The sequence below is a fragment of the Oncorhynchus keta genome, chromosome 3, assembly GCF_023373465.1.
Source record: "Oncorhynchus keta strain PuntledgeMale-10-30-2019 chromosome 3, Oket_V2, whole genome shotgun sequence".
Classification (NCBI taxonomy): Eukaryota; Metazoa; Chordata; class Actinopteri; order Salmoniformes; family Salmonidae; genus Oncorhynchus; species Oncorhynchus keta.
Window position 1 is genome coordinate 12,468,746 of NC_068423.1, and position 25,771 is coordinate 12,494,516.

General features: G+C 44.2%; 1 protein-coding gene and 1 pseudogene across 5 annotated transcripts; one reads left to right on the forward strand and one right to left on the reverse strand.

Moving 5' to 3' along the window:
* Positions 1-20,702, reverse strand: dydc2 (DPY30 domain containing 2). 5 transcript variants are annotated; one of them, XM_052489622.1, is made up of 9 exons: positions 14,393-14,466; positions 14,183-14,228; positions 13,936-14,086; positions 13,481-13,612; positions 12,299-12,403; positions 11,303-11,446; positions 10,723-10,866; positions 415-591; positions 1-254 (listed from the first exon to the last, which is right to left on the reverse strand). In XM_052489622.1, exons 3-9 carry the CDS (start codon positions 14,080-14,082, stop codon positions 225-227), a joined length of 879 nt encoding a protein of 292 aa, XP_052345582.1. In that variant the 5' UTR covers positions 14,083-14,086; positions 14,183-14,228; positions 14,393-14,466; the 3' UTR covers positions 1-224. The 5 variants fall into 5 exon arrangements, with proteins under 5 accessions (XP_052345582.1, XP_052345584.1, XP_035605022.1 ...); XM_052489624.1 differs by having other exon boundaries at positions 1-245; positions 14,393-14,443; XM_035749129.2 differs by lacking the exons at positions 14,183-14,228; positions 14,393-14,466 and adding an exon at positions 20,605-20,702.
* The window catches only part of LOC118366496 (S-adenosylmethionine synthase-like), a 16,800-nt pseudogene continuing 7,354 nt past the window's right edge, over positions 16,326-25,771 (forward strand).

Here is a 25,771-nt window from a genome sequence, read left to right on the forward strand (position 1 = left end):
CACAACTTTACACACATTTATTCAAAGCAAACTGAATAGACATTTTGTTAAATTTACATTTAAATCTCCCTCTTGGGGACATCATGCATTTCATTAGGCGTCAGTCGAGCTTCTCTACTGATTTATAAGATGTAGAATGTTATAACATATAGATCTTTAGGCTGTCATTGCATTTGAACTAACTTCTTGGTCCAGATAATGTAGGAAAATAATCATTCCACATTTTAGTTGTCCTCCTCTTCCTCCTCTTCCTCCTGAAAAAAAGAACCGGGTTTAGATGGAACTGATACACTGTTTATACCTGTTTTCCTTAGTCATTCACTCTTGAGAATGTCTTCTTATAAGTTAGGCATGCTATCATTGTAGTTGAACAGTGTAAATGTCTTTCGAAACAAAAGCCTTCTCCATGTTAACCTTCTCCTTGGCTTGGTCATCAGGAGTTGTATGTTCAAGTGCCCCCTGTGACATCTCCGCTCCCTCCTCCACTCCCTCCTCAGATTGCGTCACATCGGGTCTGACATCATCACTCTCTGAGGCTGACCCTTCTTGTGTGCGATCAATAGTGTCACTTGGGACAGGGTTATCGGTCTCCTATGTTGAGTTTGTCAGAGGGAAACTGGTTGAGTAATAAAACATGTTTTAAGCCTGCCTCTGACATCACATGCAATATCGCCTTCTCCTCCGATATTCGGATCCCTGTCTGTTAATTCTTGGTTGACTGAACATCTCACAACACCTTCCTCCTTCAGACTTGACTCCTCATTCTGTCTTGTCTAAGCATACAGTACCAGTCAAAAGTTTAGACACACCTACTCATTCAAGGGTTTTTCTTTATTTTTTAGTATTTTCTACATTTGTGGAATAATAGTGAAGACATCAAAACTATGAAATAACACATATGGAATCATGTAATAACCAGAAAAGTGTTTAACAAATCAAAATATATTTTATAAGTAGCCACCCTTTGCCTTGATGACAGCTTTGCACAATAGGCATTCTCTCAACCAGCTTCATGAGGTAGTCACCTAGAATGCATTTCAATTAACAGGTGTGCCTTGTTAAAAGTTAATTTGTGGAATTTCTTTCCTTCTTAATGAGTTTGAGCCAATCAATTGTGTTGTGACAAGGTAGGGGTGGTACACAGAAGATAGCACTATTTCAAATCAAATCAAATTTTATTAGTCACATGCGCCGAATACAACAGGTCTTACAGTGAAATGCTTACTTACGAGCCACTAACTAACAGTGCCGTTTCAAAAAATACGGATAAGAATAAGAGAAAAGCAACAATTAAACCAGGGTGCCGGTTAGTTGAGGTAGTACTGTGTTCCGGAGTTCTAAATTGAGCAGCTGCTGAAAAATGAGCTCCTGTATATATTGAGATTTAAATGGTTTTTTAGAGTGAAGTACATCGAAAAAAATCAAGAGAAAACTGCAAGACTCAATAGAAGACAAAACAAGGAACAAACCAAAAAAAGACAGGCTTTTTAAAAAGTAACTATTTTTCATAAAATTGTACAGTTATCTTAGCTAGCTGAATTGCTAGCAGAATTGTTTACTTGTTGCTAAGCAGTTGCTAGGGAATCTCCTGGAAGAAGCTAGCTAGCTTACAAAGAATAATAACAAAAAATATCTAGTTAACAGAAGAAAGGAAGACAAAATAAGGACATAAGAAGGACAGAAGAAAAAGGAAAAGAAAGAGGACAACAAAGTGAAACAGTCAGCACTTCTATTGCAACTTCGTATTTCGTCGTCCTAACGTAGTCTACACTGCTATCTGCCCAGTAGCTAGCCAGCTAGCAAACGTCCACCGTCTACCGAATAGCAACACTGTAGAAAACTATTACACTCAACTGAACGACTTGATTAGTGTAGTGTTAGCTAGCTACATAGTTGTCTTTGCTGTCTTCGTATCCAAGATAATTGTGTAGTTTAGAGCGTGTAGTCTTAGAGTGATTATCTTAATTTACCGAGGTTAGCTAGCCAGCTCTTTGTCGTCCTTAACGTAGGAGACACTGCTAGCTAGCCAACAGCTAGCCAACGTCTACTGAATAGAACTTCCGCACTCAACAACCCGGTCGCATTCCGCTTCGCTCCACAGGTAGTATCACATTTTCATTTCATTTCATTACAGCACAACGGTTTGATTTGTTTGATCGTAGCTAGCTACATAGCTAGCTACATAGCCGTCTGTGTATCAAAGATAATTGTGTAGTCTAGAGCGATTTTCTAGGTTAGCTAGCCAGCTATTGTCGTTCTTTTAACGCAACGTAACGTAATCAACACTGCTAGCTAGCCAGCTAGCCCCCGAATAGCAGCACTGTAGATACTATTACACTCAACGGAACGACTTGATTAGTGTAGTGTCAACAACGCAGCCACTGCCAGCTAGCCTACAAAGTCAACAACGCAGCCACTGCCAGCTAGCCTACTTCAGCAGTACTGTATCATTTTAATCATTTTAGTCAATAAGATTCTTGCTACATAAGCTTAACTTTCTGAACATTCGAGACGTGTAGTCCACTTGTCATTCCAATCTCCTTGCATTAGCGTAGCCTCTTCTGTAGCCTGTCAACTATGTGTCTGTCTATCCCTGTTCTCTCCTCTCTGCACAGACCATACAAACGCTCCACACCGCGTGGCCGCGCCACCCTAATCTGGTGGTCCCAGCGCGTACGACCCACGTGGAGTTCCAGGTCTCCGGTAGCCTCTGGAACTGCCGATCTGCGGCCAACAAGGCAGAGTTCATCTCAGCCTATGCCTCCTCCAGTCCCTCGACTTCTTGGCACTGACGGAAACATGGATCACCACAGATAACACTGCTACTCCTACTGCTCTCTCTTCGTCCGCCCACGTGTTCTCGCACACCCCGAGAGCTTCTGGTCAGCGGGGTGGTGGCACCGGGATCCTCATCTCTCCCAAGTGGTCATTCTCTCTTTCTCCCCTTACCCATCTGTCTATCACCTCCTTTGAATTTCATGCTGTCACAGTTACCAGCCCTTTCAAGCTTAACATCCTTATCATTTATCGCCCTCCAGGTCCCCTCGGAGAGTTCATCAATGAGCTTGATGCCTTGATGAGCTCCTTTCCTGAGGACGGCTCACCTCTCACAGTTCTGGGCGACTTTAACCTCCCCACGTCTACCTTTGACTCATTCCTCTCTGCCTCCTTCTTTCCACTCCTCTCCTCTTTTGACCTCACCCTCTCACCTTCCCCCTACTCACAAGGCAGGCAATACGCTCGACCTCATCTTTACTAGATGCTGTTCTTCCACTAACCTCATTGCAACTCCCCTCCAAGTCTCCGACCACTACCTTGTATCCTTTTCCCTCTCGCTCTCATCCAACACTTCCCACACTGCCCCTACTCGGATGGTATCGCGCCGTCCCAACCTTCGCTCTCTCTCCCCGCTACTCTCTCCTCTTCCATCCTATCATCTCTTCCCTCTGCTCAAACCTTCTCCAACCTATCTCCTGATTCTGCCTCCTCAACCCTCCTCTCCTCCCTTTCTGCATCCTTTGACTCTCTATGTCCCCTATCCTCCAGGCCGGCTCGGTCCTCCCCTCCCGCTCCGTGGCTCGACGACTCATTGCGAGCTCACAGAACAGGGCTCCGGGCAGCCGAGCGGAAATGGAGGAAAACTCGCCTCCCTGCGGACCTGGCATCCTTTCACTCCCTCCTCTCTACATTTTCCTCCTCTGTCTCTGCTGCTAAAGCCACTTTCTACCACTCTAAATTCCAAGCATCTGCCTCTAACCCTAGGAAGCTCTTTGCCACCTTCTCCTCCCTCCTGAATCCTCCCCCCCCCCCTCCTCCCTCTCTGCAGATGACTTTGTCAACCATTTTGAAAAGAAGGTCGACGACATCCGATCCTCGTTTGCTAAGTCAAACGACACCGCTGGTTCTGCTCACACTGCCCTACCCTGTGCTCTGACCTCTTTCTCCAATCTCTCTCCAGATGAAATCTCGAGTCTTGTGACGGCCGGCCGCCCAACAACCTGCCCGCTTGACCCTATCCCCTCCTCTCTTCTCCAGACCATTTCCGGAGACCTTCTCCCTTACCTCACATCGCTCATCAACTCATCCCTGACCGCTGGCTACGTCCCTTCCGTCTTCAAGAGAGCGAGAGTTGCACCCCTTCTGAAAAAACCTACACTCGATCCCTCCGATGTCAACAACTACAGACCAGTATCCCTTCTTTCTTTTCTCTCCAAAACTCTTGAACGTGCCGTCCTTGGCCAGCTCTCCCGCTATCTCTCTCAGAATGACCTTCTTGATCCAAATCAGTCAGGTTTCAAGACTAGTCATTCAACTGAGACTGCTCTTCTCTGTATCACGGAGGCGCTCCGCACTGCTAAAGCTAACTCTCTCTCCTCTGCACTCATCCTTCTAGACCTATCGGCTGCCTTCGATACTGTGAACCATCAGATCCTCCTCTCCACCCTCTCCGAGTTGGGCATCTCCGGCGCGGCCCACGCTTGGATTGCGTCCTACCTGACAGGTCGCTCCTACCAGGTGGCGTGGCGAGAATCTGTCTCCTCACCACGCGCTCTCACCACTGGTGTCCCCCAGGGCTGTGTTCTAGGCCCTCTCCTATTCTCGCTATACACCAAGTCACTTGGCTCTGTCATAACCTCACATGGTCTCTCCTATCATTGCTATGCAGATGACACACAATTAATCTTCTCCTTTCCCCTTCTGATGACCAGGTGGCGAATCGCATCTCTGCATGTCTGGCAGACATATCAGTGTGGATGACGGATCACCACCTCAAGCTGAACCTCGGCAAGACGGAGCTGCTCTTCCTCCCGGGGAAGGACTGCCCGTTCCATGATCTCGCCATCACGGTTGACAACTCCATTGTGTCCTCCTCCCAGAGCGCTAAGAACCTTGGCGTGATCCTGGACAACACCCTGTCGTTCTCAACTAACATCAAGGCGGTGGCCCGTTCCTGTAGGTTCATGCTCTACAACATCCGCAGAGTACGACCCTGCCTCACACAGGAAGCGGCGCAGGTCCTAATCCAGGCACTTGTCATCTCCCGTCTGGATTACTGCAACTCGCTGTTGGCTGGGCTCCCTGCCTGTGCCATTAAACCCCTACAACTCATCCAGAATGCCGCAGCCCGTCTGGTGTTCAACCTTCCCAAGTTCTCTCACGTCACCCCGCTCCTCCGCTCACTCCACTGGCTTCCAGTTGAAGCTCGCATCCGCTACAAGACCATGGTGCTTGCCTACGGAGCTGTGAGGTGAACGGCACCTCAGTACCTCCAGGCTCTGATCAGGCCCTACACCCAAACAAGGGCACTGCGTTCATCCACCTCTGGCCTGCTCGCCTCCCTACCACTGAGGAAGTACAGTTCCCGCTCAGCCCAGTCAAAACTGTTCGCTGCTCTGGCCCCCAATGGTGGAACAAACTCCCTCACGACGCCAGGACAGCGGAGTCAATCACCACCTTCCGGAGACACCTGAAACCCCACCTCTTTAAGGAATACCTAGGATAGGATAAAGTAATCCTTCTCACCCCCCTTAAAATATTTAGATGCACTATTGTAAAGTGGCTGTTCCACTGGATGTCATAAGGTGAATGCACCAATTTGTAAGTCGCTCTGGATAAGAGCGTCTGCTAAATGACTTAAATGTAAATGTAAATGTATGTAGTATGTACATGTAGGTAGTTAATTAAAGTGACTATGCATAGATACCACAGAGAGTGGCAGTGGTGTGGAGAGGGGGGGAAATGCAAATAGTCTGGGTAGCCATTTGACTAGATGTTCAGGAGTCTTATGGCTTAGGGGTAGAAGCTGTTTAGAAGCCTCTTGAACCTAGACTTGGCACTCCGGTACCGCTTGCCGTGCGGTAGCAGAGAGAACAGTCTATGACTAGGGTTGCTGGATGCTTTGACAATTTAGAGGGCTTTCCTCTGACACCGTCTGGTATAGAGGTCCTGGATGGCAGGAAGCTTGGCCCCAGTGATGTACTGGGCCGTTCGCACTACCCTCTGTAGTGCTTGCGATCGGAGGCCGAGCAGTTGCCATACCAGGCAGTGATGCAACCAGATGCTCTCGATGGTGCAGCTGTAGAACCTTTTGATGATCTGAGGACCCATGCCAAATCTTTTCAGTCTCCCGAGGGGGAATAGATTTGTCGTGCCCGCGTCACTACTGTCATGGTGTGCTTGGACCATGTTAGTTTGTTTGTGATGTGGACACCAAGGAACTTGAAGCTCTCAACCTGCTCCACCGCAGCCCCGTCGATGAGAATGGAGGTGTGCTCGGTCCTGTTTGTCCTATACTCCACAATCATCTCCTTTGTCTTGATCATATTGAGGGAGAGGTTGTTGTCCTGGCACCACACAGCCACGTCTCTGACCTCATCCCTATAGGCTGTCTCGTTGTTGTCGGTGATCAGGCCAACTGCGGTGTCATCTGCAAATGTAATGATGGTGTTGGAGTCGTGCCTGGGCATGCAGTCATGAGTGAACAGGGAGTACAGGAGGGGGCTGAGCACGCACCCCTGAGGGGCCCCCTGTGTTGAGGATCAGCGTGGCGGATGTGTTGTTACCTACCCTTACTACCTGGTGCGGCCTGTCAGGAAGTCCAGGATCCAGTTGCAGAGGGAGGTGTTTAGTCCCAGGGTCCTTAGCTTATTGATGAGCTTTGAGGGCACTATGGTGTTGAACGCTGAGCTGTAGTCAATGAATAGCATTCTCGCATAGGTGTTCCTTTTGTCCAGGTGGGAAAGAGCAGTGTTGAGGTCAATAGAGACAGCATCATCTGTAGATCTGTTAGGGCGGAATGCAAATTGGAGTGGGTCTAGGGTTCCTGGGATGATGGTGTTGATGTGAGTCATAATGGCATATATATTATCATAACCAGCTTTTCAAAGCACTTCATGGCTACAGACGTGAGTGCTACAGGTCGGTAGTCATTTAGGCAGGTTACCTTACGTGTTTTTGGGCACAGGCACTATGGTGGTCTGCTTAAAACATCTTGGTATTACAGACTCGGACAGGGAGAGGTTGAAAATGGCAGTGAAGACACTTGCTAGTTGGTCAGCGCATGCTCGCAGTACACGTCCTGGTAATCCGTCTGGCCCTGCAGCCTTGTGACTGTTGACCTGTCTAAAGGTCTTACTCACATTGGCTGCGGAGAGCGTGATCACACGGTCTTCCGGTACAGCTGTGGCTCTCATGCATGTTTCAGTGTGATTTGTCTCGAAGCGAGCATAGAAGTAGTTTAGCTCGTCCGGCAGGCTTGTGTCACTGGGCAGCTCTAGGCTGTGCTTCCCTTTGTAGTCTGTAATGGTTTGGGGGCCCTGCCACATCCGCCAAGCGTCAGTGCCGGTGTAGTACGACTCAATCTTAGTCCTGTATTGACGTTTTGCCTGTTTGATGGTTCGTCGGAGGGCATAGTAGGATTTCTTATAAGCCTCCGGGTTAGAGTCCCGCTCCTTGAAAGCGGCAGCTGTAGCCTTTAGCTCAGTGAGGATGCTGCCTGTAATCCATGGCTTCTGGTTGGGGTATGTACGTATGGTCACTGTGGGGACGACGTCATCGATGCACTTGGTGTACTCCTCAATTCCATCAGAGGTATCCCGGAACATATTCCAGTCTGTGCTAGCAAAACAGTCCTGTAGCTTAGCATCTGCGTCATCTGACCACTTTTTTATTGATCTAGTCACTGGTGCTTCCTGCTTTAATTGTTGCTTGAAAGCAGGAATCAGGAGGATGGAATTATGATCAGACATGCCAAATGGAGGGCAAGGGAGAGCTTTGTATGCATCTCTGTGTGTGGAGTATAGATGGTCCAGAGTTATTTTCCCTCTGGTTGCACATTTAACATGCTGATAGAGATTTGGTAAAACTGATTTAAGTTTCCCTGCATTAAAATCCCCGGCTATTAGAGGCGCCGCCTCTGGGTGAGCGTTTTCTTGTTTGCTTATGGCGGAATACAGCTCATTCAATGCTTAGTGCCAGCCTCTGACTGTGGTGGTATGTAAACAGCTACAAATAATATAGATGAAAACTCTCTCGGTAGGTAGCAAGGTCTGCAGCTTATCATGAGAAACTCTACCTCAGGCTAGCAATAGCTCGAGATTTCCTTAAATATCATGCACCAGCTGTTGTTTACAAAAATAGATAGACCGCAGCCCCTTGTCTTACCAGACACCGCTGTTCTATCTAGTACATTGTATAACCAGCCAGCTGTATGTTGATATTGTCGTCACTCAGCCACGACTCGGTGAAGCATAAAATGTTACAGTTTTTAATGTCCCGTTGGTAGTTTAATCTTCCCAATAACCCATCCATTTTATTGTCCAAAGATTGTATGTTTGCTAGCAGAATTTAGGGGAGTGGGGGTTTATTCGATCGCCTCTGACAGCCCGTTCTCTGGCCTCTCTTTCTCTACCTCCTCTTCATGCAGATCACTGGGGTCGGAGCCTGTTCCAGAGGAAGCCGTATATCCTCCGCCTCGGGCTCGCCGGTGTCGTGAAAGAAGAAAAAGGATTCTGCTAGTCCATGGTGAGTAATCGCAGTCCTGATGTCTAGAAGTTATTTTCGGTCATAAGAGACAGTAGCGGCAACATTATGTACAAAAATAGTAACGACATAAGTTACAAACAACGCAGATAAACAAACAAAAAACACAATTGATTGGGGGCACGTAAAACGTCTGCCTTCTGCTGAGGCAAGAACAGCTCAAATAAGCAAAGAGGAACGACAGTCCATCATTACTTGAAGACATGAAGGTCAGTCAATACGGAACATTTCAAGAACTTTTAATGTTTCTTCAAGTGCAGTCGCAAAGACCATCAAGCGCTATGATGAAACTGGCTCTAATGAGGACCACCACAGGAAAGAAAGACCCAGGCTGCGTTTCAAACTCATAAAAGACACACCCTCGTCCACTTACCCTCGCCTTATGCCCTTTGGGGGAATCCCCGCAGACATATGTCGTCGGTCCAAATGATTAGCCAAGCAAGGGAAATTTGCAATGTGAGCCCCTCAGCCCTTGTTTTTAATGGAGTTTGCGAGAGTACAATTATGTTCACTTCGGTGCCTGAAACGCCCCATAATTCAACTTGCGATGTTTGTACATCCACTAAGAAAAGTCTGCCAAAACTTAAAACCTCAACGTCAATATCGAGTAAATAAATAAATGATTGTGCTACTAATGCACAAACACGTCTGGTTAGCTTTTGGAAATTAATTTGCTAGCTATCATACAGTAGGCATATATTAATAATGATATAGTTAATATAAGTAGACATGCAATCATAATTGACTGAATCGCATATAAACCACCCACAAGCTGGCTGAAAGCACAATCAACGCGGGATGAACGATTGACAAATTTCCAGGCAAGGGTGGTCCATATAAAAATCATTCCTTCCTCCCTCGCCCTGCAAGTGTATACTCGTCACACGTCATGATACGTCATCAGAAGTGTCCACATAATTTGAGGGCTAAGGGAATAGGATGGGTCTTTTAAGTGTTTGGAATGCAGCCTCTCTGCTGCAGAGGATAAGTCCATTAGAGTTTCCAGACTCAGAAATTGCAGGCCAAATAAATGCTTCACAGGGTTCAAGTAACAGACACATCTCAACATCAACTGTTCAGAGGAGACTGAGTGAAACAGGCCTTCATGGTCGAATTGCTGCAAATAAACCACTACTAAAGGACACCAATAAGAAGAGACTTGGGCCAAGAAGCACAAGCAATGGACATTAGACTGGTGGAAATCTGTCCTTTGGTCTGACGAGTACCAAATTTGAGATTTTTGGTTCCAACCGACGTGTCTTTGTGAGACGCAGAGTAGGTGAACGGATGTTCTGATCATGTGTGGTTCCAACCGTGAGGCATGGAGGGGGAGGTGTGATGTGTGGGGCTGCTTTGCTGGTGACACTGTCAGTGATTTATTTAGAATTCAAAGCATACTTAACCAGCATGCCATCACAGCGTTTTGCAGTGATACGCCATCCCATCTGGTTTGCACTTAGTTGGACTATCATTTATTTTTCAATAGTATAATGACCCAACACACCTCCAGGCTGTGTAAGGGCTATTTGACAAATAAGGAGCGTGATCTAGTCCTGCATCAGTTGACCTGGCCTCCACCTGGCCTCCACCTGGCCTCCACAGTCAACCGACCTCAACCCAATTGAGATGGTTTGTGAGGAGTTGAGGACACAGAGTGAAGGAAAAGCAGCCGACAAGTGCTCAGCATATGTTGGAACTCCTTCAAGACTGTTGGAAAAGTATTCCAGGTGAAGCTGGTTGGGAGAATGCCAAGAGTGTGCAAAGCTGTCATCATGGCAAAGGGTGGCTACTTTGAAGAATCTCAAATATAAAATATATTTTGATTTGTTAAACACTTTTTTGGTTACTACATGATTCAATATGTGTTATTTCATAGTTTTTCAATGTAAAAAATAGTAAAAGTAAAGAAAAGCCCTTGAATGAGTAGGTGTGTCCAAACTTTTGAATGGTACTGTATTTTATTTTCTTCTCTGGCACTCATTTCACCGTGATCTTTCCTCTCTCTTCTCCTGGTTTGTCATCCCTTTATTTTGTCTTTCCTTCCCTGAATGAATATTATTTTGTCAATTGCTACGTCTTTGGGTAAAAACAGATGGTAGACATCCTCAGCATATCTCTAAAAACACAAATACATAATCAACCATTTTAATCTGTCTTGGGTGTGTCACATGAAGCCATCACCTTCTCTTGGTCCTTATGTTCCTGTCCCTCCTCAGACATAGTCTCATCTGGTTTGACATCATCATTCTCTGGTCCTGAGGTTGGCTCTACTTGTGTAGAATCAGCAGGTTCATTAGTTTCAGGTTTATCAGGTTCATCAGTCACCTGTTGAAAATGTTTTTGGAAGAAAAATGACTGGGTTCAGTTCACTGAATGTACTTATTATCTCTCGTCTTCTGGTGTTGTTCGATAATAGTGTGACTGTCTGGCTAAAAATGTCCTCACTGCATCTCAAAAGGAAGAATTTTTTTCGGGTTGATTATTCAGCTTTCCTGATTATTTTATTCTTGCTCCTACCATCTTTTCATTCATTCAGTCCTGAAAACAACATTGACTGTCTCCCAAGACACAATGACTTGTCTTCTTTTCAGTAATCTATGATCTTTACTGTGCACTTGTCCAATGTATCCCTTCTGTCTTGTCTAGACATTCCTCCCTCTCTTGTCTGACACACATTTATCCATGTTCTTTTCTATCTCTTTTTCTAGTTTGTTATTTCTCATGTCCCTCGTTTCAGTCTGTGTTTGGTATGAGCCATCACCTTATTTTGGTCTTGATGAAGAGGTTTGTGTTTGTCTTGTGGATCCTCAGTTTGTCCCCCCTCATCATTCTCTGGTGCTGAGGTTGACTCTACCTCTATTTGTGTACATTCATCAGGTTCACTAGTTTCAGGTTGATCAGTCACCTGGTGACCAGTTTGTGAGACAAAACAATATTAGAATCATTGCAGCCATTCATCCACATCTGTAGATTTCTAGTCCTCCTGCTCTCAGCTGTAGCCTGCACGTCTAGCCTTTCTGAATCAAATTTCTTGACCTCAGGGAGTGGGCAAGCCATGCAAAGAATGTGCCGAAACAGTCATCATCAGCCAATGGACAGAACCGGAAAAGCCCTCGGATGATACAGAGGTGCGAAAGAAATGGTGACCTAGAGAGGATAGTATAGCAGCACCAAAGGCACACAGATTTTAGCAGAGTATTCTTGAGCTCTGGGACGGATGTCACCTCCTGTTTGGTGTTATCTTTGTCTTGAACTTCTTCAGTGACCTGCTCATTTTCAGAGTTAGAGGTGGTGGATACTTCTGATTTCAACGGCTCATTCTCCATGACTGACACCTGGTGATATGACCCCGGTGCTCTGACTCTGACCAGACCTTGTAGGGTCCTCTTGAAATATCTGATGATGTGTTGATGAGATTAAACCCTGGACGATAAAATTCTCAACTCTCTCTCCAGCGGCTGTTCCTAATCTATATTTCAAAATGCAGTTGAAGCTCTCTTGTGAACATCTAGTCAAAACATGGACATTCTAAACAGATATTACTAATTTGGTTTGTTTTCTTACCATTTTGAGATTACACTGGGCTTATTACGCTAAATCTAATTTAAGACTACCAACATTGAAAAGGCATCACAGATTCCCTGATATTAAGCATACACAAAAACATACAATCTATCAAAAATTATTTTGAAAACAACACATGAAAACGTTATATCTGAGGAACTGAGGTAGTCTTAAAATTCTACAAAAACCATACCCCATCATCGCCCTCCTCCACTGCAGCAAGCGTTGGAGGGTTTAATTTCTTGGGCCTTTCTGAAACTGGAGCTGGCGGAGGCGTCGCAGGTATTTCCTCAACTTCCTGAAAAGATAACAACACAATTTCAACCCTCATGGGCTTTAAATCATACACACAAACACACACACAGGGCTGGTCCTCGCCGTGCTGCCACCCTAGACGAGACAGTAAGCAAAATTACATTGAAAAGACGTCTAAAATACGGATTTTCCAGACGTTGAAGATAGGTTCAATTTAGGTTCTGAATAACAGGTGTAAATGTATTTTCCGTATGTTTAAAATACATATTTCCCAGGATGTTGAAAAGGCATATTTTCTGAATGTTGAAAAATACGTATTTTCCAGACATTGAAATCTGGTTAATTTTTGGTTCAGAATGAAAGTTGAAAATACTTATTTTACAGATGTTGAAAATACGTATTTTCCAGACGTTGAAAATATGTATTTTCCAGATGTTGAAATCAGGCAAAAAAAAAATTCTGAATGAAAGTTGAAAATAAGTCATTTATAAACTATGTTTGAGCCAAATCAAGGCTGGTTCAGACCGCACCAAATAGTAGTCCTGGTTCCTGTGACTAATGAATTTGGATATTTAATCTCTGAATATCAGCGATCCAACTCTATCAGGAGTTATCGTGAGCCTATTTGCAATGTGTTTACACAGTGGGAAATGCAGAAGTATTTATTTTTCCCTATGACCAGCTTTTCAAAAATGTACGGATACAAACTTGAAACCACTGATCATGACAATGGAGTGAAACTCCTGGACAACAGATTGTCCATGACATATTGTCCATTTAACTTTGACCTGTCCTGTTTTTAGGATATGATGTTTGTTAACATGACAGCACATTTTTTATTTGATTTATCGTCATTTAGGTTGGCTATTTGATCGGAGAAACCTGCATGATGTAAAAAGTGTCATTCTCATTACATTGTCATACATTTTATCTCCAGCCCATATGCCACTGGTTTTGAGAAATTGTCATTGTCTTTGGGCAGAATTATGTGAGGTTTTATGGTTTTACGTGGAGGTGCGTCTTGGTCAGTTTAGCTCAGAAAATGCCGCCCTCGTCAATCTGCCGCCTAATCCTGCCTAATGAACGGGCCGGCTGTGCACACACACACACACACACACACTTTTGTTTCTTTGGGATCTTCTGGGACTTCCCCTGTGATGTTATATTCTTCCTCCTTCATCTGCCTCATGTGCACTGCCTCATCTATGGCTTTCTGCTGCTCCTGCTCCAGTTGCTGCTGGAGGGCCTTTTTCTGCAATGATCAGAGATATTCCAATACTATCACAATACTAGCTTAATGATTGTATATTCAAGTGTTTTTATAGTCCTGTTATCTTGCAACATTGGATGACAGTATAGTCTCAGAAAAGTATGCGTTGACATAGTTAATAAAATCCATTTGTCACATGTGCCGAATACAACAGGTAACCAACAATGCAGTTTCAAGACAAATAAGAGTTAAGAAAAATATTTACTAAATAAACTAATGCACCAACACATACCAAAGAGCTCGTCTGAATGAGAATGCCTAGACAACATTTGGATATAGGCTGCAATAGTCTGAACATTACTCACTCTCTCCTCATTGTCCATGTTTTCTTTATACTTGTAAATCCACTGTGCAAGAAATTCGATCGGGTCCATGGGGCGAAGCTCGGCCACCTCGGCTAATCCTTCTATGAGACATTTTCCCATACCCCTTTTCAAGTATTCTGAGTCCATTTTCCTGTATGCAAGAAAATGCCATAATGTATGAACACAGTAGCTACAAATGTCAGCTAAGACAACAGGGGTACAAAATATGTTCTACTTAATTGTTTACCTTTAGCTCAGGCGTTATTGTTGCGTCGTTAAGCTAGCTATCGAACCTATGAAAAATAAAACAAGGTTTTCAGTGTAAAACGTTCCTATTTGACTGTAAATACTTTGTAAACAAAATGTGTCGACACAAAAGAGCATTGTTACTTTAATGTTACTATTTTATAATAGGATAAACTGACTCCAAATAGAATTGTTTTGAAACCAGACCCACCTGTCTTTTTCGTTTTAGAGCGTCCGGATATGTATTTTATCTCCATGGTAACGGTGCTACTTCACACATATTTCCTCCAAGTTTGTTGAGAAGGTTCCGTTTTGTAGTAAGAAGTAGAGCATGCAAAGATGTACCACGTGCATTTTATTTAATAAAAAAAAATATAAAGACTATAATTTCATTGAAATTACATAATGTCACCAATTACAAGGTATACCACATATTAAGCCTGTATTTCAACCCATTTACACTTCAGTAATGGTTTTATAGGCCTGTGTGAGCTAAATAATTCCATTACTAATTGAAATAGAAAAAGGTTTGCTAGGTATCTTATACCTTTTGTTCTATATGTAGTTAGGGTGCATGCTACAGTATTTACCTATTCATCTATGACCATACAGCTGTACATTACGTTAGGACAGGGAATCCATATAATTATTAGTAATTAGTAATTTAATAAGATCTGGGAGTCAGTGATTTGGGTTGCTACGAGGTTTCAGTTGCTCATCTGCATTAAGTTTGAAACACACAAACACACTCTTTTTCACTGCACTCAGCAGAGATACGGTTTGTGATGTTTATCAGTAATCCAATGCTCTCGTTTTGGTTGTGACATATTTTCGGGTTTAGGGTTCATGTAATCAGAGATAGTCAGGGTCACACACATCGGTGAGGTACAGCGGGATCCAACCAACACACCCTGCAGGCAGCTGCCACATTCCCCATAATAGCTGAGGAGGAAAGGGGATCTCAGCCCTATGCACGCTGCCGCTGCTTAGCGGTCACACCAGCAATCATCTCACCAACACCTGACCCAGATCCCCAAGCACCACCACATACCAAAGAGCACGTCTGGATGAGGACATTTGAATTGGAAAGGTTAGCATTAGTAATGGGAAATTGTAGGCTATTGGACACTTTATTAATATTACAATACCACTTCATTTAGACTGTTGCATCCATTACTATATTTCTAGTGTACTCCATGCAGGATGGATATCATGGGACAGTTCATATTTGAGAAGCTCATGTTAAAGTATTTCTTACTTTTCACACTTTGGAAGCTCTTGGAGGTGCAAATATTCATATTGGCCGATACCATTTAGGTCCACGGTGTAGTGGAAAATCAAATCCCACTTTAATTGGGCTGTTGGATAACTTGTCAGACAATCTAATTATGTACACCAAGAGCGAGAGTATTTATTCTTTGGTTTGACCTCTGTCTGAACACTGACCCCACTCTGTTGTCATTACAGTATGGGGCCAGGGTCAGGGATGTCTTGTAGCAGATGGGTTGACAAGAAAATCAGCTCAAACATGAAACTCAAACATATGTTTAATTTTTTAAGAAACAAGCAATGCTTTATCCTTAACACTTCTTGTCCATTCTAAAAAAATACATGTAAATAATTTGATGGTTCATCATTTAATTCTCAACTGAATGCATTGCATCATGCTGTATAGTGCCTAGTTTCAATCAGGCATGTCTTCATTAGAAGCATGGATTCCAGCAGCTACTGCCAGGGCTGGGCTTATAACTCTACCGGGTCTGACTCTGTGTACACAGGCCCAGTGATCCCGCCAGGAAAGTGAGGGGCCCCTTGTGACAAAAAGAGAGAGAATAGGGGGGAAAGACAGGAGAAGCCACTCCATGAAATTAATATACATTTTTCACAGTAATATAATACACCACTCCATGTGGTGACTTTCTATGAACAGGGCATTCATTGAATAAACCTCAAGTAAGACAGTGGTTGAATGGAAGGGTCCGCTGCTCAGCACACGAGGAGTTAAAAACAAGTTTATCCTGGAAATTGTAATCCCTCTCTCCCTCTTTCCCTCTTCTGAATGGTCTAACCCACTGGTTCACATGACCCCCACCCCCTTTCACGGAGAGTGTATGAGTGTGTGTGCATGAGTGTGTATGTTGTCCTTGCCTTATATAGAGGAAAGTTGTGGCTCCAGTAAAGTCTCCCACATTCCCTCTCTCCTCCCTCTTTCTCTCTTAGCCTCTTGCGTAGAAGGACGCAGTAGCTGGTACAGCAGCCTCTCTGCTCAACCCGTCATTTACTATAGTTATCTCTCTATTTAGGCTTTTTAGCCTACTCTAACTTCCTCTGCATCGTTGAGCTGCTCAGATCACAATGAACGGGCCAGTGGACGGATTGTATGACGCTGAGCACTATGGGTCATTCATGTTTACCTCTGAGTCTGTGGGAGAAGGACACCCAGGTGAGTAGACAGCTCTAGTCTGGATACCATAACACCACTATGCCTTTGCATGGTCCCCATGAAACAGAACAGAACCATAGAGTGTCATGCACTGCATCAATAGAAAGTTTGTTTTCTTCTTCGAGATCCCACCACTGACACCAATGGGTTTTATGAATTAGTTGTACTTGTATTTGAATGGTTGCTTATGCCATGCAGGAAGAAGCGGAAGGAGGAGACACAAAGGAGCGGATTCACTAAGAGTTTGCACCATGTAAATTGAGAGAAAACATATTGAGAAAGTACAGAAGTTGGCAGTAGAATTGGATGCCTGCACAATTCAATCAAACTGGGAGCATGCTACAGAGGTGCTGTAGAGACATACCATTAACAATTTATGGATGCATGTGTTGCTGTTACTCCCCAGTTACTCCAGTAGGACGGGTCAAGCAAATGGAAGGGGACGGTGGTATATTATACTTTCACCTCTGTTGACATACAGTAGGCCTACTATATTCCTGACAGTACTTACAGTACTAACCGCTACTCTGAATGTGTAATTATGAATATAAATATTGATACATACTTGCCAAAGCACCCTCTCTCTCTTTCTTGCTCCCTTCAATATAGTATGATGTATACTCCAAACTAGAGGAGGCTGCTGAGGGAAGGATGGCTCATAATAATGTCTAGAACGGATGGAATGGAATGGCATCAAACACATAGAAACCACCAACCTCCTGTGCTCCACACATAATTACACATACACCCGGAGCAGTGGCATGCAACTTAGGCAACATATGCCCTAACACCTGCCTCATGATGGCCAAGTACCTTCTCTGCATTTAATGTCACAATGTGTTCAGAGACAACTTGATCTGCTCACATATCAATTACTGTATCACACTTTCCCTCACTAATTATGGTATGCTCTCATGTTGTCTCACGTTAAAAACACTCCACTCATTACATGGTTAATACATGTTTTGATCTGCATGTTTTGATATATCTGTTGGTCACAGATACCTTTAAAAAAAAAGGTAGGCGCGTGGATCAGAAAACAAGTCACTATCTACTGTGACCACCATTTGCCTCATGCAGGGCGACGTTGCATTCAAGTAGAGTTGAACAGGCTGTTGAATGTGGCCTGTGGAATGTTATCCCACTCCTTTTCAATGGCTGTGCGAAGTTGCTGGATATTGGCGGGAACTGGAACACGCTACCATTCACGTCAATCCAGAGCATCCCAAACATGCTCAAGTGGTGAGTGTGCAGGCCATGGAAGCATTGGGATATTTTCAGCTTCCAGGCATTGTGTACAGATCCTTTCAACATGGGGCTGTGCATTATCATGCTGAAACATGAGGTGATGGCGGCAGAGCATTGGCACGACAATGCCCCTCTGGATCTCGTCACGGTATCTCTGTGCATTAAAATTGCCATCATTAAAATGCAATTGTGTTCATTGTCCCTAGTTTATGCCTGCCCATTCCATAACCTCACCGCCACCATGGGACACTGTTCACAACGTCAGCAAACTGCTCGCTCACACGATGCTATACACGTGGCCTGCGGTTGTGAGGCCGGTTGGAGGTACTAACAGATTCTCTAAAAGGATGTTGGAGGCGGCTTTTGGTAGAGAAATGAACATTAAATTATTTGGCAACAGCTATGGTGGACATTCCTGCAGTCAGCATGCCAATTGCACGCTCCCTCAAAACTTAAAGACATCTGTGGCATTGTGTTGTGTGACAAAACTGCACATTTTTAGAGAGGCCTTTTATTGTCCCCAGGACAAGGTGCAAATGTGTGCACAATATTTGAGAGAAATCAGCTTTTTGTGCGTATGGATGATTTCTGGGATTTTTTTATTTCAGCTCAGGAATCATGGAGCTAACACTACTTGTTGCGTTTATATTTTTGTTCAGTGTAAATGGGTGAAGACTGAATATCTCATATCTCTTTAAATGAAGGCATATCAACATCAATCAAAGAATATAACACAAATTATTGTGAATATGAAATAGTTTGAACACTCAACCTCCTTGTGAAGTTTACATAATAAGTTGATATATGCACATATATGGTGGTGTATATTGACTGCCGGTGGGGAGGAAAGCACGCTACAGAGGTATGCATTAACAGAACTAAAGCTATTCCGAGGGTTGGAGCACCTAATATGAGCCAACCAAGAGTAGTACTCTGACGGAAGGGTGAAATATAATCTAGGTCTTGACTTGGCTTCTGCCATGTGCAGCAAAAGGTCAAGCCAGGAAACTACCTCATCAACTTCAGGAGGCTCATTCTGGTCAGTTACAGTGTCTTCAGAAAGTATTCATGCCCATTGACTTATTCCACATTCTGTTGTGTTACAGCCTGAATTCAACATTTATTACAGATTTTTTTCTTACCCATCTACACCCCATAATGACAAAGTGAAAATATGTTTTTAGATTTTTTTTTGCAAATCTATTGAAAATCGAAAAGAGAAATATTACATTTACATACTCCCAACCAAGCAAAAAGACACTAACTGCTCATTTGTTCGAAAATTAGTTAATGTCATTTTTGCTACATGCTTAATCATTTAGACACGTATCCTACCTCTATTGTATTGTGTTTTGGAGAACATGGGGGTCATGTTAGAAGTAACTGAATAAAGTTACTGTGAGACTAAGGTAAATAAAAGCCATTTTTCTCAGTTCCATGCAATGAGCAGGTACTGCCTTTTTGCTTGGTCAGGTAGCATAAGTATTCACACCCCTGAGTCAATACATGGTAGATGCACCTTCGGTGGTGATTACAGCTTTGAATAATCTTGGGTATGTCTGTATCAGCTTTGCACATCTGCATTTGGGGATTTTTTCCCATTCTTCCTATCAGATATTCTCAAGCTCTGTTAAATTAGATGGGGAGTGACGGTTAACAGCAATCTTCAAGTCTTTCATGTTTTTAGACATTTTTGCAAATGTATTGAAAATGAAATTCAGAAATATCTACTTTACATGAAGTACAACTACAATACCTCTTTCGCCATCTGGCCAAGACCCTTTGTCGATACGGCGCCCCGCCGTACCACCACTTCTGGTCCGCCAACGTAACTCAACCTGCCTTTCCCGGACGTCGGAGCAGACGCTTCTACTTACCCCGGTCTGCTAACTTTAAACGCTGTGTCTCCTGCGTGCTAGCGTAGTAATGACTACCCCGCAGCTTCCCTGTTCCATCTACTGCTGTTCACTAGACCCTATGATCACTTGGCTACATAGCTGATGCCTGCTGGACTGTTCATTAATCACGGTACTCCATTTTGTTTATTTTTGTTTATATGTCGGCCCCAGCCTTGAACTCAGGCCCTGTGTGTAGTTAACCGATCCTCTCTGCCCATTCATCACCATTTTACCTGTTGTTGTCTTAGCTGATTAGCTGTTGTTGTCTTACCCGTTGTTGTCTTAGCTAGCTCTGCCAATCAACACTTGTGATTGCTTTATGCCTTGCTTTATGTCTCTCACAAATGTCAATATTCCTTATACACTGTTGTTTAGGATAGTTATCATTGTTTTTAGTTTACTGTGGAGCTACTTGTCCCACTCAACATGCCTCAGATACCTTCTTTGTCCCACCTCCCACACATGCGGTGACCTCACCCAGCATAACTAGCCCGTCCAGAGATGCAACCTCTCTTATCATCACTCGGTGCCTGGGTTTACCTCCACTGTACCCGCACCCCACCATACCCCTGTCTGTACATTATGCTCTGAATCTATTTTACCACGCCCAGAAACCTGCTCCTTTTATTCTATGTCCCCAATGCACAAGATGACCAGTTTTGACAGCCTTTAGCCGTACCATCCTACTCCTCCTCTGTTCCTCGGATGATGTGGAGGTTAACCCAGGCTCTGCGTGTCCCCAGGCACTCTCATTTCTTGACTTCTGTAACCGAAAAGCCTTGGTTTCATGCATGTTAACATCAGAAACCTCCTCACTAAGTTTGTTTTACTCACTGCTTTAGCACACTCCGCCAACCCTGATGTCCTTGCCGTGTATGAATCCTGGCTTAGGAAACCCCCCAAAATTCGGAGATTTCCATACCGAACTACAACATTTTCCGTCAAGATAGAACTGCCAAAGGGGGAGGAGTTGCAATCTACTCCAGAGATAGCCTGCAAAGTTCTGTCATACTTTCCAGGTCTATGCCCAAACAGTTCGAGCTTCTAATTTTAAAAATGAATCTCTCCAGAAATAAGTCTCTCACTGTTGCCGCCTGTTATAGACCCCCCTCAGCTCCCAGCTGTGCCCTGGACACCATATGTTCTGTTAGGTGACCTAAACTGGGATATGCTTAACACCCCGGCAGTCCTACAATCTAAGCTAGATGCCCTCAATCTTACACAAATTATCAAGGAACCCACCAGGTACAACCCTAAATCGGTAAACATGGGCACCCTCATAGATATTATCCTGACCAACTTGCCCTCCAAATACACCTCAACCAGGATCTCAGCGATCACTGCCTCATTGCCTGCATCCGCTATGGGTCCGCGGTCAAATGACCACCCCTCCTCACAGTCAAACGCTCCCTAAAACACTTCTTCGAGCAGGCTTTTCTAATCGACCTGGCCCGGGTATCCTGGAAGGATATTGACCTCATCCCGTCAGTAGAGGATGCCTGGTCGTTCTTTAAAAGTGCTTTCCTCACCATCTAAAATAAGCATGCTCCTTTCAAAAAATGTAGAACTAAGAACAGATATAGCCCTTGGTTCACTCCAGACCTGACTGCCCTCGACCAGCACAAAAACATCCTATGGCGGACTGCACTAGCATCGAATAGTCCCCGCGATATGCAACTTTTCAGGAAGTCAGGAACCAATACACGCAGTCAGTCAGGAAAGCAAAGGCTAGCTTTTTCAAACCGAAATTTGCATCCTGTAGCTCTAACTCCAAAATGTTTTGGGACACTGTAAAGTCCATGAAGAATAAGATCACCTCCTCCCAGCTGCCCACTGCACTGAGGCTAGGTAACACTGTTACCACTGATAAATCCACAATAATCGAGAATTTCAATAAACATTTCTTTACGGCTGGCCATGCTTTCCTCCTGGCTACCCCAACACAGGCCAACAGCTCCGCAACCCCCTCAGCTACTTGCTCAAGCCTCCCCAGCTTCTCCTTCCCCCAAATCCAGATAGCAGATGTTCTGAAAGAGCTGCAAAACCTGGACCCGTACAAATCAGCTGGGCTAGACAATCTGGATCCTCTCTTTCTAAAATTATCCGCCACCATTGTTGCAACCCCTATTACCAGTCTGTTCAACCTCTCTGCCGCGGTCATCTCCATCTTATAAGGGGGTGACACTCTAGACCCAAACTGTTATAGACCTATATCCATCCTGCCCTGCCTTTCAAAAGTCTTCGAAAGCCAAGTTAATAAACAGATAACTGACCATTTCGAATCCCACCATACCTTCTCCGCTGTGCAATCCGGTTTTCGAGCTGGTCACGGGTGCACCTCAGCCACGCTCAAGGTACTAAACGATATCATAACCACCATTGATAAAAGACAGTACTGTGCAGCTGTCTTCATCGACCTGGCCAAGGCTTTAGACTCTGTCAATCACGGTATTCTTATCGGCAGACTCAGCAGCCTTGGTTTCTCAAATGACTGTCTCGCCTGGTTCACCAACTACTTCTCAGACAGAGTTCAGTGTGTCAAATCGGAGGGCTTGTTGTCCGGACCTCTGGCAGTCTCTATGGGGGTACCACAGGGTTCAATTCTCGGGCCGACTCTTTTCTTTGTATATATCAACGATGTAGCTCTTGCTGTGGGTGATTCCCTGATCCACCTCTATGCAGACGTCACCATTCTGTATACATCTGGCCCTTCTTTGGACACTGTGTTAACTAACCTCCAAACAAGCTTCAATGCCATACAACACTCCTCCCTTGGCCTCCAACTGCTCTTAAACGCTAGTAAAACTAAATGCATGCTTTTGAACCGTTCGCTGCCCGCACCTGCCCACCCGACTAGCATCACTACTCTATACGGTACTGAATTAGAATATGTGGACAACTACAAATACCTAGGTGTCTGGCTACACTCTCCTTCCAGACTCATATTAAACATCTCCAATCCAAAATTAAATCTAAAATTGGCTTCCTATTTCGCAACAAAGCCTCCTTCACTCACGCCTCTAAACATACCTTCGTAAAACGGACTCTCCTACCGATCCTCGACTTCAGCGATGTCATTTACAAAATAGCTTCCAAAACTCTACTCAACAAACTGGATGCAGTCTATCACAGTGCCATCTGTTTTGTCACCAAAGCCCCTTATACCACCCACCACTGCGACCTGTATGCTCTAAACGGCTGGTCCTCGCTACATATTCGTCGCCAGACCCACTGGCTCCAGGTCATCTATATATCTATGCTAGGTAAAGCTCCGCCTTATCTCAGCTCACTGGTCACGATAGCAACACCCGCCCGTAGTACGCTCTACAGCTGGTATATCTCATTGGTCATCCCCAAAGCCAATACTTAGTTTGGCCGCCTTTCCTTCCAGTTCTCTGCTGCCAAAGACTGTAACGAATTGCAAATATCGCTGAAGCTGGAGACTTATATTTCCCTCACTAACTTTAAACATCAGCTATCTGAGCAGCTAACCGATCGCTGCAGCTGTACATAGCCCATCTTTAAATAACCACCCTGTCACGTTCTGACCTTTATTTCCTTTGTTTTGTCTTTATTTAGTATGGTCAGGGCATGAGTTGAGGTGGGCAGTCTATGTTTGTTTTTCTATGTTTGGTTTCTGTTTCGGCCTAGTATGGTTCTCAATCAGAGGCAGGTGTCGTTAGTTGTCTCTGATTGAGAATCATACTGAGGTAGCCTGGGTTTCACTGTTGGTTTGGGGGTGTTTGTTTCCGTGTGAGTCGCCACACGGTACTGTTTCGGTTTTCATCACATCGTTTATTGTTTTGTATTTCAGTGTTCAGTTCGTTTTTAATATATCGTCATGAACACTTACTACGCTGCATCTTGGTCCGATCCTTACTCCTTTTCAGACGAAGAGGAAACCTGCCGTTACACACCCAATCTACCTACCTCATCTATTGTGTTATTGACTGTGCGCTTGTTTATTCCATGTGTGTGGGGGCAAAGGTTAGTTGAGGTCATTTGTACATGTAGGTGGTGGTGAAGTGACTATGCATAGATAATAAACAGCGAGTAGCAGCAGTGTACAAAGGATTAATTGTTCAGCAGTCTATGACTTGGGTCTATGACTCTTTGACAATTTTATGGGCTTTCCTCTGACACCGGCTTTTATATAGATCCTGGATGGCAGGAAGCTTGGCCCCAGTGATGTACTGGGCCATACGCACTACCCTCTGTAGCGCCTTACGGTCAGCTGCCGAGCAGTTGCCATACCAGGTGGTGATGCAACTGGTCAGGATGCTCTCGATGGTGCAGCTGTAGAACATTTTGAGGATCTGTGTGCCCATGCCAAATCTTTTCAGTCTCCTGAGGGGGAATAGGTTTTGTTGTGCCCTCTTCACGACTGTCTTTGTGTGTTTGGACTATAATAGTTTGTTGGTGATGTGGACACTAAGGAACTTGACACTCTCGACCCGCTCCACTACATCCCCGTCGATGTTAATGGGGTCCTGTTTATCTTTCCCTCGATCCTGACTAGTCTCCCAGTCCCTGCCGCTGAAAAACATCCCCACAGCATGATGCTGCCACCACAATTCTTTACCGTAGGGATGGTGCCAGGTTTCCTCCAGACGTGATGCTTGGCATTCAGGCCAAAGAGTTCAATCTTGGTTTCATCAGACCAGAGAATCTTGTTTCTCATGGTCTGAGAGTCCTTTAGGTGCCTTTTGGCAAACCAAGCGGGCTGTTATGTGCCTTTTACTGACAAGTGTCTTCCGTCTGGCCACTCTACCACGAAGGCCTGATTGGAGTGCTGCAGAGATGGACAATTCCTTCGACCTCATGGATTGGTTTTTGCTCTGAAATGCACTGTCAACTGTGGGACCTTATATAGACAGGTGTGTGCCTTTCCAAATCATGTCCCATCAATTTAATTGACCACAGGTGGACTCTAATCAAGTTGTAGAAACATCAAGGATGATCAATGGAAACAGGATGCACCTGAGCTCAATTTTGACTCTCATAGCAAAGGGTCTGAGTTCTTCTGAAAATAAGGTATTTTTGTTTTTTATTTTTAATAAATTTGCAACAAAAAAAAACAACATTTTTTCTTGCTTTGTCATTACGGGGTATTGTGTGTAGATTGATGATTATTCTTTAAAAAAAATCTATTTTAGAATAAGTTTGTAACGTAACAAAATGTGGAAAAAGGGAAGGGGTCTGAATACTTTCCGAATGCATTGTAAATCAAGGGGTATGAATACTTTCTGTACAACACCTACAGTAGCAACCTGATCAAGAGTTTTGGACCTCTCAGCCACAGTTACCCAGGTTTGACTTCCTATCAGGCTAATCCCCCAAATACACTCCCGGATTTATTAATAATCTACATCCCGTTGCACTACCAAACAATTATGCAAGCAGGGTCAAGGCTACATTGTTGACATTGACAAATGAATGACGTTACAACATTATTTTTCCAGATAAGATATGTGACCAGATCAGTGACGCTGTGCTGGATGCTCACCTGAAGCAGGATCCAGATGCCAAGGTGGCCTGTGGTGAGTTGAGGAGAACATCTCACCTCTATATAGCAGCAGAGGACAAACTTCTCAGCCTTTGATCAGGAATGTACCGATGTAGAACTTGATCACCTTTTTGCAGGAGAACCTTTCCTGCAATGCAGAACATTTAACACATGTAGTGTATTTGAGGTTTAAGAAGGCTTCTGAAGTTTATAATTCCCACTTTTCAGAATTTAAAAAATGTATCAACCCTCTACAAAAATTATCATTATAATCCACACAATAAGTCACATTTCCTGTTGGTGCAGGATTATTTTCCTGCTGTAGCAAACCTGCTCAAATTAAGATCCTACACCTGTATTGAGCGTCTCAGAGTGGGAGGAGTGCTGATCTAGGATCACCTTTGGCTTATAGTTCACAATGAATATGAGCGCTCCTATTTTGAGACGCTTGATTCATATAGACCCAGATGCTGTTGAAGTTCTTCAGTCTTTGGC